The sequence below is a fragment of the Petaurus breviceps genome, unplaced genomic scaffold, assembly GCF_028583685.1.
Source record: "Petaurus breviceps papuanus isolate PSGF00001 unplaced genomic scaffold, PetGlider_PUasm1.0 470, whole genome shotgun sequence".
Taxonomy (NCBI): Eukaryota; Metazoa; Chordata; class Mammalia; order Diprotodontia; family Petauridae; genus Petaurus; species Petaurus breviceps.
Genome location: NW_027186350.1, coordinates 2,107,500 through 2,121,163, shown reverse-complemented (window position 1 = coordinate 2,121,163; position 13,664 = coordinate 2,107,500). Strand labels below are relative to the sequence as shown.

Below are 13,664 nucleotides of genomic sequence, written 5' to 3'. Positions count from 1 at the left end.
TCATGCCAGGTGATCTTCAGAATATTCCCAAGACAATTCAAATGGAACTGATTCAGTTTCATGGCATGGTGCTGGTATACTGTCCAGGTTTCACAGGCATACAGTAATGAGATCAACACAACAGTTCTGTAGACCTTCAGTTTAGTATTCAGCCTGATACTTCTTCTCTCCTACACTTTTCTTCGGAGTCTCCCAAACAAATGAGCTATTTCTGACAATACAAGTGTCAACCTCATCATTTATGTGTACATCCCTGGAAAGTATATTGCTAAGGTAAGTGAACTTATCCACAGCATTCAAGATTTCCCCATTTACTGTAAACAATGGTTCTGCATATGGATGGTATGGTGCTGGCTGGTGGAGAACCTGTTTTCTTAATGCTATCAGACCAAAATTAGGACAAGTGGCAGAGAACTGATCCACACTCTGTTGCTTCTCAACCTCAAAGGCTCCAATAAGTAAACAATCATCTGCAAACAAAAAGTTGTGCACCAACTCTTCCTGTATTTTTGTCTTGGCTTATAGCCTTTTCAAGTTAAATACTTTACCATCAGTATGGTGGCTGACCTTGATGCCATTTTCATCATTGAAGATATCCAACAACATCGCTGAAAACATCGTCCTAAGAAAGCATGGGAGCCAACTGATAAATGGTCAAAGGATATGAACGGGCAGTTTTCGGAGGAAGAAATTAAAGCTATCTACAGTCAAATGAAAAAAATGCTCTAAGTCACTCCCATAAGTTTTAAATTTTCTCCCCCTCCATTCTGCCTCCCTACCCAAGAGAGCTTGCAATCTGATATGGGCTCTACACATACATTCCTATTAAACACATTTTCACATTAGTCATGTTGCATAATGAATGGGGAAAAACCAAGAGAAAGAAAAATAAAAACAAATAAGAAAAGAGTCTGCAAACTGCTCTGCAATCCAACTCCATAGTTCTTTATCTGGATGTGGATGGCATTTTCCATCATGTGTCCTTTGGAATTGTTTTAGGTCCTTGTATTGCTGAGAAAGGCAATCAAGGTCTATCAAGATCAGTTCTTCCACATTGTGGCTGTTACTGTGTACAATGCTATCCCAGTTCTGCTCACCTCACTCTGCATCAGTTCATATAAGTCTTTCCAGGTTTCATTGAAGTCCTCCTGTTCATCATTTCTTATAGCACAATAGTATTCCATTACATTCATATGCCACAACTTGTTCAGCCATTCCCCAATTGATTGGCATCCCTTCGATCTCCAGTTCTTGGCCACTAATAGTGATTCTAAATCACTACTGATTAGAGAGATGCAAATCAAAACAACTCTTGAGGTACCACATCACACCTATCAGACTGGCTAACATGACAAAACAGGAGAATGATAAATGTTGGAAAGTAGGAACCTTTATTCATTGTTGGTGGAGCCGTGAGCTGATCCAACCATTCTGGAGAGCAATTTGGAACTAGGCCCAAAGGGCTATAAAAATGTGTATACTCTTTAACCCAGCAATATCATTTCTAGGGCTGTATCCCAAAGAGATAATTTTTTAAAATGGGAAAAAGGACCCACATGTACAAAAATATTCATAGCAGTTCTTTTTGTGGTGGCCAAGGACTGGAAATCAAGGGGATGCCCATCAATTGGGGAATGACTGAAGAAATTGTGGTATATGAATGTAATGGAATACTATTGTGCTATAAAGAAATGATGAACAAGAGGACTCCACAGAAACCTGGAAAGACTTGTATGAACCGATGCTGAGTGAGGTGAGCAGAACCAGGAGAACATTGTACACAGTAACAGTCAGTGTGTGATGATGACTGACTTAGCCCTTCTCAGCAACGTAAGGACCTAAAACAATTCCAAAAGACTCATGATGGAAAATGCCATCCATGTCCAGAAAAAGAAATATAGAGTCTGAATGCAGATTGAAGCAAACTATTTGCTTTTTTTGTTTTGTTTTTCTTTCTCATGACTACTCTCATTCATTTTGATTCTTCTATACAAAATGACTAATGTGAAAATACGTTTAATAGGCATGTATTTGTAGAGACTATGTCATACTGCATGTCATCTTGGGAGGGGGAGAAAATTTAAAACTTATGGAAATGAATGTTGAAAACTAAATATAAATAAACTAAAAAAAAAAAAAGCATGGGAGCAAGCACACAATCTTGCTTTACTCCATGCAAATATGCCATCATGGAACTGGTATACAATACTAATGAACTTCTCCTAGCAACCAAATTTTGCATTGATTGTCCATGAGCCCTCATAACTGACAATATCAAAAGCCTTAGTCAGATTGATGACTGTTGTGTACATACCTTTGTTCTGCTCCTGACATTTCTCCTGGGGTTGTTGGGCAGCAAACATCATATTGACCATCCCTCAGCCCTTTCTGAAGCCATACTGGCTCTTGCGTAGATGACCATCGTCCAAGTAAATGATCAGACTATTAAGAAGGACTCTGGCAAGAACCTTGCCAGCAATGACTAAGAGAGAGAACCCCCTGTGATTGTCACAGGACAACTTGTTTCCTTTACCTTTATAGAGATGGACAATGGAGGCATCATTAAACTCTTGGGGGATTAACCCCCTTCTTGCCATATAACCCAGAAGATTCCAGTCAGTTTTTGTATGAGCAGTGGACTCCCTAATGTATAAATCTTAGCTGCAATACAATCAGCACCAGGTACTTTGTCACATAAGAGGACCCTAATGGCATTCAAAACCTCTTCTTCAGTTGGAAGTTCAGCTAGAGAGGAACTGACTTCAACATGAGGTTAAGTGGTCAATGGCTTTAGCATTGGCTGCTGAGAGTCTGTTGAAAATGCTATGAAAGTGTTTAGCCCATCTCTCCAGGATCATGTTCTTATCACTAATCAATATGGGTCCATTAGCACTTAATAGTAAGTTGCACCATAGATCTTTGGTTTATAAATAGCCTTCAGGGAATCATAAAAGCACTTTGGATTGTTGCTATCAGCAAAAAATTGAATTTCATCCTCTGTCTTAACTGAGCCAAGAATCATGCATATCTCTAGGCTTCACTTGCATTTTACTTTTGATGGTGTTAAACACTGCCTTCGCAGACAGACAAACTATCCTGCTGATAAACACTGTGGAGCTCTCTCTTTTTTTTTTTTATATCCCATTTAGCAGCTTTTGAATTTCTCCATCATTTTCATCAAACTAATCTTGTTTGCAAGTGTTCTGGCCCAGAAGAATAAATGTGGTAGCTGTACTCTAAATATCTGAAAACTGACCAATCCTTTTCTCCGCTGTTCCTGTGTATTGGCTTAGCCTTTCTCTCCAAGTTAGCAACAAATTGTTGTTCACACTCAGAGAAATGCTCTAAACTTTTACTGAATGCAAATGTTTAGCTTAGAGAGAATAAGTCTATGGTCAGTCCAGCACTCTGTGCCATACATTATCTTCATCACTCTCACATCCTGAGATTTTCCTTACAATGACATAGTCCATTAAATGCCAATGCTTACTTTGAGGGTCCCTCCATGAAGCTGTATTGCATTTAGGTAACAGAAGATAGTGCTGGTGAAGAGAAGGTCTTGAGACACACAAGTCCTCAGTAAGAGACCTTTGCTGACCATTTCTGATCCCATTCCTCTCAAGGAATGCTGGCAATGTCTGATAGTCTGTGCCTCCACTGGCTTTAAAGTCACCCAGAATTATAAGCTCTTTTAGCATACTGATGATGAGGGTCTCCAGGTCTTCATAAAAATTTTCTTTGACCTTATCAGAGTTTGTCATGATGGTAGCATAGTCACTAATTATTGTGGAGTGATGCTTTCCTGTAAGTGGCAATTGCATTGTCATGAGCCTATCATTTACTCCTTTTGGGATGTACACAAGCTTGCTGATGAGATTAGATTTGATTACAAAACCTACACCAGTTTTGTGGTGCTCCCAATCACTGCAGCCAGTCTAAAAAAAAACGTATCCAGCTCTGGCTTCAGTAAGCTGGCCTTCATTTGCCAGCTTTGTTTCACTCAGGGCTGCTATTTGGATGTGATATCTGCTGAGTTCTCTTGCAATAAGAGCTGTCTATTTTTTTGGTCTACTGGATATCTTCTTGTCCATAACTGTGCACATGTGTGCCAGTGCTGAGTGGAATCATCTCAATAGAAGTTTTTGTACACTTTTTTGTGTTTTGATCACCGGGTAGAATTCCCCGACTCAGTAAGCAGACCAGGGTTAGATGAAATAGACAATTTTTAGAGTACCTCTTCTAGCACCTTCCTCACACCAGAAGGTGAGCAGTGCTGGCCTTATACAAGGCTGCTCAGACACTTAGGGGACTGCAGAATCCCACTGCTGCTTCAGGTCATGGACACAGCTACCTGTGTGCAGGGCTGTGACTATAGCTCCCAGTGTATCCACACTTACTGCTTTGTTACCTGCCAATCACCACAGGATTTTCAGGTAGATAAAAATGGGAAAATGGTATGGGTGATGTCTTTTGACTTGCACATAAATTAGATTTAAATGAGGCAGAGTAGTGCAAAGTTATCAACCTTACTCTCTCTTCCAAAGTCATCAGAGTCCAACGACAAGACAAAAGTCAAAACGAGCGATGGTTTGGGATGTAATGGATGACCTTGGCATCTTCAATGTCTAACCAAGCTCTAAGCACTTTACAGAACCTGTTTCAACCACCTTCATGGAAACTGGAACAAATTATTCTCATCTGCCCATTTTTCTGGTGGAAGTCTTCACATGCTTGTGGTAGATACCCCCTAACTCCCTGATAGGTTTGAGGCCCCTGTTACCCTCACCCTGGTTTAACCTATCTGCCAAAACAGTTTATTTAGGTGAGGCTGCTTGGCTTGCTACAACTTTCTAGAGTCACAAGTGAGAGCTGGGGTTCAAGAAGACACTAAAGATACAAAGTGGCCCTGAAAAGTAGCCCTCATACCAGAGACACTAGTCTTCTCTGAACACCCAGACACCCCCCAGAGGAAGGCTTGCTCTCTGTTAAACAGAGAGGGAGATCTGGGTATGTTTGTAGGCAGCAAGGAAAGTGTCAATCAATAGGGAGAGGATTAAGAATAGAGAGAAGGGGGCGGCCAGGTGGCGCAGTGAATAAGAGTGCCAGCCCCAGAATCAGAAGACCTGGGATTGGTTCCAGGCTCAGATACTTAACACCCACACAAAATAACTGGCCATGTAACCTTGAGCAAGTTACTTAACCCCAAATGCTTAGAGGCAGCCAGGTGGCACAGTGAGTAAGAGTGCCGGCCCCAGTGTTGGGAGACCTGGGATTGGTTCCGGCCTCAGATACTAGGCACCCACACAAAAATAACTGGCTGTGTAACCTTGAGCAAGTTACTTAACCCCAAATGCTTTTAAAAAAAAGAATAGAGAGAAGGCATTATGGTAGGGATGATTTATTGGAAGAAAATGAAAGGGAATGGGCTTGAGTGCTGAGCCTTAACAAGGAGAAAGACTACCTCAACATCAAAGACTAGAATAAAGGAAGCAATAGTGGGAGATGATATAGAAAGGTTATAAGGTAAGAAAAGGAGAAGGTGGAGACAAAAGGGAAAGGATATATCAGAAAATTTATGTAAAAACAAAGGGTATCAATGCTTTTTTCAATGATAGTAGACATAATGAGACAGAAGGGAAACCAAGCAATACAAAGAATAAACTGTACATATGCAAATACAAAATCATATTCATTCCTGTTTCACCTATTTATTTTTGGCCCTGAGCTGTGACTTCATTGACATAAGGGGTTGTATAAATAATTCCTTCTACCAATACAGATGGGAACTTTCTCTGCAAAACTTAAGAGAAGTTTAGTGACTTGTACAGGATCACAGAGTAAGTGCCAGAGGCAAGACTGAATAACAATCTTCCTGTCTTTGAAGTTAGCTTTAACCTATGCTGCCTCTCATTTGACTCTATAAATATTAATTCTTAGTTTTAAGTTTTCTGATTGCTTAAAATAGAAATATAGCCTAAAACACAATCCTAGTCCCTAAAATGTTATATAATTACCAGTGAAACAGTTTCTTAAGATTTTAGTTTCCCATTGGAAGTGAAAACTAGATACAAAAATTACAACACAGTTAAAAGTGAGAGGTTAAGTGTTTTGCCCAAGGTCACACAACCAGTAGGTATCAGAGCCAGACTTGAATCAAAGTCTCTCCCAAGTAATCAAAGTTACATTGCTGTAACTTCCATATTCATTTTGATTTTTTAACAGGTCTCCAGAATTGTGGCTGTATCCCGAGGAGCAGTTGCCACACTGCATCTCCACAGAGATTATTTCGAGGACTGTTGGCACTAGGCAGGAAGCAATGTTAACCTAGGACTCTTGCGTTCAAGGTCTTGAACTGTCTCCATCATGGGTTGTGGGGGGCTGGCGATTGAGATGGTGGTCATGGTTGACTTGTTGCTTTTTGGCTACTTCTCAGGGTGCTCTCCTGTTTCAGCTAGGCTGGCTTTCTTATCCTGCAAGTAGCAGTTGGTTGGCAACTGGTAGGGCCACAAGTCGTTGTTTCCCTAGATTATTGCTATGAGGGATGGACTGAAAGCAGGACCAGCCCAGGACCAGACCATCTTCTGAACTAAATTGGTAAGGATATGTTATATTGCTCATCTATGTATTGGCAGAGTTGTTGCTTGTAATGTAAGTCATACAGTAGCTCCAAGAATTTACTTTCTCCTTTATTGAGAGACAGAGTGTCCAGGAAGTAATGGCTCTATTAGAGCTTGACTCGGTCAGATTACATCTGGAGCACTGTATGAAGTCTTGGGCACATTTTAGGAAACAAGAACATTTCCAGAGGAGAGGAATGGAATGAATGCTATATGAAGGATAGATGAAAAAAGTGGGGAGGTTAGCCAGGAAACTAAAAAGACTTACTAGAGACATAACCACTACCTTGAAATATTTGAAGGCTTATTTACAGAAGAGATAAAACCTGTTTTGCTTGACCTCTAAGTATAGAATTAGGAGCTGTTGATGGGTAGGAGTTACAAAGAGACATATTTAAGATTGATATAAAGAAACAACCTGAGCAATCCATTATTAATTAGCTGCCTAGAGATGGGGAAAGGAGTTTGAGGTGGAAAGTGGTGTAATTTGTAGGTTTCTCTTCAATGGGCAGTTTCAAGCAAAAACTGAATAAATAATTACTGGGATGCTAAAAAATGGATAGTTTAGGGGGGGTTTGAGGTTTCTTTTTAAGATTCTGATATACTTTCCAGTAGATTATCAGAATAAAAAATTGAAAAATGTCATTTTGATAGACATCTGAAGAAAGGGAATAGACCATTTCCTAGAACCATAAATCTAGAATTGGAAGGGACCTTAGAAGCCATAAAGTCCAGCCCTCTCATTCAAAAGATGAGGAAAAAGAGGCTAGAAAGTTTAAATGACTTGCCCAATGTCAGAGCTAATAAGTGTCTGAAGCAGGATTTGAAAAGTTTTCCTGACTCCATGTCCAGCACTCTATCCACTGTACCATTGAGTCTCAGATAACTGCATGCCAATTAACCTATTTCATATAAAAAACTATTTCATTCATGTCTCATCTCTTACCTTTTATTAGGTGTTTTCACTTGGAGTGTAGATTCTTCTTTGTGGCCATATTTTGATTTTGGTTTCTCTTTTTTTTCTTGTTTTGTTCCCTTTGGTGTTTTTGATTTTTTGTTTGAAGTTGCAGTGCAAGGAATAAAATCATCACCATCTTAAGGTATGTAGTGTTTTTTTAGGAGAAGAAAAGAAAAAATTCATGAAGGTATTTTAGCAGTTCAAGTCTTTGAAACATATTCTTTTTTTTTCTTTATTAATTTGTTTACTTTTAGTTTATAAGATTCAGTTCCACAATTCCTTGAGTTTCAAATTTTCTCTCAATCCCTCCCTCCCACCCTACCACCACCATGGCAGCATACAATCAAGTATAGGATCTGCAAATACTTTCACATTAGACATTAGTCAGGTTATAAAGGATTGTATCAGATGGAATGAACAAAGGGAAAGAGGAAACAAAATCAAACAAGAAAAAGAAAAAAATCCAGTAGTTTGCTTCAATCTGGATTCAAACTCAGTTCTTTCTAGTTCTTTCTCTGGATGTAAACATCTCTCTCCATCACAAGTCTTTTGGGGTTGACTTATAACTCTGCATTGCTGAGAAGAGCACAGTCTATCAAAGTTGGTCATCACACATATGTTGTATCTGTAATTGTGTATAAATTTCTCCTGGTTCTACTCTTCTCACTCAGCATCAGTTTGTATAAGACTCTCCAGGTAAATATGAAGTACATCTGCTCCTCGTTTCTTATAGCACAATAGTGTTCCATTACATTCATATACCACAACTTGTTCAGCCATTCCCCAATTGATGGGCACCCCCTTAATTTCGTTGCCACCACAAAAAGAGCTGCTATAAATATTTTTGTACATATGGGTCTTCCTCCCACTTCTATGATGTCTTTGGGATACAACCCTAGAAGTGGTATTGCTGGGTCAAAGGATATGAAATTATTTATAGCCCTTTGGGCATAATTCCAGATTGCTCTCCAGAATGGTTGAATCAGTTCACAACTCCACTAGCAATGTATTTGTGTTCCAATTTGTCCACATCCTCTCCAGCATTTGTCATTTTCCTGTTTTGTCATCTTAGAGTTAATCTGACTGGTGAGATGTGGTACCTCAGAGCTGTTTTCATTTGCATTTCTCTAATCAATAGTGATTTAGAGAATTTTTTCATATGCTTATAAATATCTTTAATTTCTTCCTCTGAAAACTGCCTGTTCATATCCTTTGAGCATTTATCAATTGGGGAATGACTTGTATTCTTATAGATTTGACTCAATTCTCTGTATATTTTAGAAATGAGTCCTTTATCAGAGATATAGGTTGTAAAAATTCTTTCCCAGCTTCCCACTTCCCTCTTAATCTTGGTTACATTGGTTTTGTTTGTATAGAAGCTTTTCAATTTAATGTAATCAAAATTATCCATTTTGCATTTTATAATGCTCTCTAATTCTTGTTTGGTCATATAGTCTTCCCCTCTCCACAAATCTGACAGGTAAACTATTCCTTGCTTTCCCAGATTGCTTACAGTATCAGCCTTTATACCTAGATCATGCACCCATTTAGACTTGATTTTGGTATATGGTGTTAGATAATTGTCTATGCCCAGTTTCTGCCATACTATATTCCAATTTTCCCAGCAGTTTTTGTCAAATAGTGAGTTCTTATCCCCAAAACTTGGGTTTATCAAACAACAGATTACTATAGTCATTGACTGCTGAGTCTCGTGTACCCAATCTATTCCACTGATCCACTCCTCTATTCCTCAGCCAGTACCAAGTAGTTTTGAGGACTGCTGCTTTATAATACAGATTAAAATCTGGTATAGCTAGTCCACCTTCCCTAGCATTTCTTTTCATTAATTCCCTTGATATTGTGGACCATTTGTTCTTCCAAATGAATTTTGTTACTATTTTTTCTAGCTCTATAAAGTAGTTTTTTGGTAAATTGATTGGTATGGCACTAAATATATAATTTAATTTAGGTAAAACTGTCATTTTTATTATATTAGCTCAACCCAGGCATGAGCAATTGATGGTTTCCCAATTAGTTAGATCTGACTTTATTTGTGTGAAAAGTGTTTTGTAGTTGTGATCATATAGGTTCTGGGTTTGTTTTGGTAGGTAGATTCCCAAATATTTTATAATGTCTACAATAACTTTAAGTGGGATTTCTCTTTCTATCTCTTGCTGTTGAATTTCATTAGAACTCTACAGGGAGCCTCTAGATGGTGCAGTGAGTAGAGCAATGGCCCTGGAGTCAGAAGGACCTGGGTTCAGATCCAGCCTCAGATACTTGACACATACGTACAAAAACTAGCCGTGTGACCCTGGGCAAGTCACTTAACCCCAATTGCCCTCCCCTCCCCCTCCAAAAAGCAAAACAAACAAACAGAAATATACAGGGATGCCAAGGATTTATGTGGGTTTATTTTATATCCTGCAACTTTGCCAAATTCATTTATTGTCTCAGGTAGTTTTTACTTGATTCTCTAAGTATATCATCATATCATCTGCAAAGAGTGATAGCTTGGTCACATCTTTGCCTAATTTGATTCTTTTTCTCTTCTCTAATGGCTACTACTAACATTTCTAGTACCAGATCGAATAAGAGGGGTGATAGTGGACACCCTTGTTTCACCCCTGATCTTATTGGAAATGCTTCTAGCTTATCCCCATTACATATAATACTTGCTGATGGCTTTAAATAGATGCTATTATCTTAAGGAAGGCTCCATTTATTCCTACACTTTCTAGTGTTTTTAATAGGAATGGATGTTGTATTTTGTCAAAAGCCTTTTCTGCATCTACTGAGATAATCATGTGGTTTCTGCTAGTTTTATTGTTGATATGATCAATTATACTGATGGTTTTCCTAATATTAAACCATCCTTGCATTCCTGGAATAAATCCTACCTGATCAAAGTGTATTATTCCTGTGACAAGTTGCTGTAGTCTTTTTGCTAATATTTTATTTAAAATCTATATTCATGAGGGAAATTGGTCTATAATTTTCTTTCTCTGTTTTATCTCTTCCTGATTTAGGTATCAGTACCATATTTGTGTCATAAAAAGAATTTGGTAGGACTCTGAAGCATATATTCTTTTTTTTTTTTTAAGCAACTGGGGTTAAGTAACTTGCTCAAGGTTACACGGCCAGTTATTTCTGGGTGTGGTGCTAAGTATCTGAGCCTAGATTCGATGCCCAGGTCATCCCAACACTGGTGCTGGTTCTCTTACTTGCTGAGCAACCTGGCCGCCCCTGAAGCATATATTCTTAAGAGTTTTTATTCAAACAATTTCATTGTGTCCTAATTGGCCCAGTTCGTAGCAACTTTTTCATAACTAACACCTATATAATTTCAACCTGTCATGGACCAAGTACCTGGAATTCTACAATGTCAATTATACTGGTATACAAAAGTCTAAGGCAAAAAATAACGCATTTAAGTAACCTGATGATCCACGGGGACTATTTTTGAAGGTCTGTATCAAAAAAGTTCAATCACATTGAACATCAACCATCAACTAGCAAAGAATGTTTATTTCAACTTCCTAACTGAAATAACAGATTCTCAGGGCCTATTCATATGACTAGAGAATACTCTGTTTGAAAAATATCTGGGAGTTTCCAACATGTAAAAAGAACAGCAGGCACAATAAGATTATGGAGAAAAAAACAGTGGTACTCTTAGTTTCATACAAGATGAAGAGGGAAAAAAAAAATAGAGGACCTATCTTAAGGTTTAACAGAAGCTCAGATTCTCAGGCTTGAAAGGGACACTTGGTAAAAGGTTACCTGAACAAGAATTTCTCTTCACTACATACTAAGACATTATCATCCAGTCCTTGCTTGAAGACTTCTAGTGAGGGGAAATCTACTACTTTCAAAGTCAGCCCATTTTATTTTTGGATAGCTCTGTTAGAAACCTCATAGGCTCAAAACTTTATAGGTAAGACATTAGAAATCACCTAGTATAATGCCCTTGTTTTAAAGAGGCTATATAGCATTCCCAGGGTCCAAAAGTATGTGGCAGGGTTGTAATCTGAATCCTGATGCTCAGACTTTAAGATGGCACTCTTGCTACTGCATCATGGGACCTTCACCCTCTGGAGCCAAGCAGAACACAACTAAACCCTCTTCCACTCTACTTTTCAGAGACTTGAAGGCAGGGATACTAGCTTCCCTGCAGCTCCTTTTGGCCTGGTTATGGGGGCATCACTTGAGGCAATTTACTTTCATAAGATACAGGGTAGTGTAATGTATAGTGCTGATCTTGAAATCAGAAAGGTCTGGGTTCAAATCTCACTTCTGACACTTACTGGCTATGTAACTGAGGCAAGTCACTTAACTTTCCTGGTTCTCAGTTTCCTCCTCTGTAAAACAGAAATACTATCAATAGGGGCGGCTAGGTGGCACAGTGAATACAGCACCGGCCCTGGAGTCAGGAGGACCTGAGTTTAAATCTGGCCTCAGACACTTAACACAAAAACTAGCCGTGTGACTTTGGGCAAGTCACTTAACCCCAACTGCCCTCTAAAAGCAAAAAAAGAAATACTATCAATAGTGTCTCTCACAGGGTTGTTGCTGAGGCTTACATGAGAAAATGCATGTTAAGCACTTTGCAAACTTTATGGAGTTAGGTAAATGTCAGCTATTATTGCCATGGTTGCCTTGCCCTCCTCTAGGCACTTTCCAGCTTTTCTTTCTTAATTATTTCCTAATAAGTCATGGATGTCTAGAACTAAACACAAGAAATCAGATGTGATCTGATTAGGCTGCCTAGCGCAAAGGACAAATGCATTATGCCCTTTCTAGTCTGTACAATATGCTTCCCTTAGTGCATACTAAGGTTGCCATTTGCCTTTTTGGCTGTTCTATCACATTGTTGAGACATATTGATCTTAGATTCAGTCTCTTTATCTGACCTCTCTCCCAAACTCCAGGTAAACATAGCCAATCGTGATTACTATATTTCTCAACCTGCATGTCCCTATGGTACTTCAAATTTAACATACCTAAAACCAACCTCAACTTTAATCAAAAATTTAATTCTCCTCATAACATTTTATTTTATCAAATAGGACCACCATTCTCTTAGTCACACAGAAATGAAACTTCAACTTTCTTTGACCCTTCATTTTCCATCCCCCCACATCTAGTTACTTGACAAGTTGTATCTGTTCTGTTTCCAGATCTCTTGTGTCCTTCTCCTATCAACACCATAATCCTAGCTCAGAGCCTCGATATCTCTTGCCTCAGCACTGAAACAGCTTCCTAATTCATCTCCCCATCTTGACAAGGCCCCTCTTTTTCTAATCTATTCTACCAGTCCTCAGGTCTCGGATAACTGCTTCCTTTTGAACAATTCCTATAATACTTGTAATGTTAGCACTTAATTACATAATGCTATATATTTTTTCAAGTGTTTAGTATGTATTAGTCTGATGTCTTAAAACAGATTAAAAGGCTCTTTGAAGCCTTGGATCATATACCTTATTTTTCTCTGATCCATTCCACAGTAGTCAGCACACTGCAAGCCCTTAACATATCCTTACCAATTTAGTTCAGAAGATGGATTATCCAGATACTTAACCAAGTCAAGTTATTAGCTTTGAATCTGGGTGAATGAAAAATGATCACTCAGAACTATAAAACACTTCCTATCTTTAGAGTAAGATACTTCAGCTTGGAAAAAGCATCTTACCCTAAATAGAACCAAAAGAGCCACTTACAATGTGGCTTTGTCCATGTTACAACTTAACCAATTTGACAAATGCATAACTTCTATCTAATAATTATCCTAGTTGAAGATTGCAGTATAGCAGAAAGAGCTCTGATGTGAAAAATCGGAAAATTTGGATTCATATTCCAGTCCTGCCACTTAATTAGACTGTAGGCAAATTCCTAATCTGTTAAAAAAAAAAAAAAGATATAATAATACCTTTATCATGTAGTTCTCAAGAATGCTGTGATGAAATGTTTTATAAACTTTCATGCTAGGTTTATCTAATGATAGCATAAGGGATTACAATACAGAGCATGTACATTCTACAAATACTGAGGAAAAATGGTAACTTGCAACTCTCAATATAAAAATATGA

At 38.4% G+C, this 13,664-nt stretch overlaps 1 protein-coding gene and 1 long non-coding RNA gene across 2 annotated transcripts in view; both read right to left on the bottom strand.

Annotated features, from left to right (window-relative positions):
* The window catches only part of LOC138171930 (uncharacterized), a 615,043-nt gene that overhangs the window by 352,584 nt on the left and 248,795 nt on the right, over positions 1–13,664 (bottom strand). The gene's annotated exons all lie outside the window — the stretch shown is intronic.
* The window catches only part of RAD51AP1 (RAD51 associated protein 1), a 29,633-nt gene that overhangs the window by 9,174 nt on the left and 6,795 nt on the right, over positions 1–13,664 (bottom strand). The window contains exon 3 of the mRNA XM_069101478.1: positions 7,564–7,711. Coding sequence (XP_068957579.1) covers positions 7,564–7,711 — 148 coding nt within the window. The remainder of the gene's footprint in view (positions 1–7,563; positions 7,712–13,664) is intronic.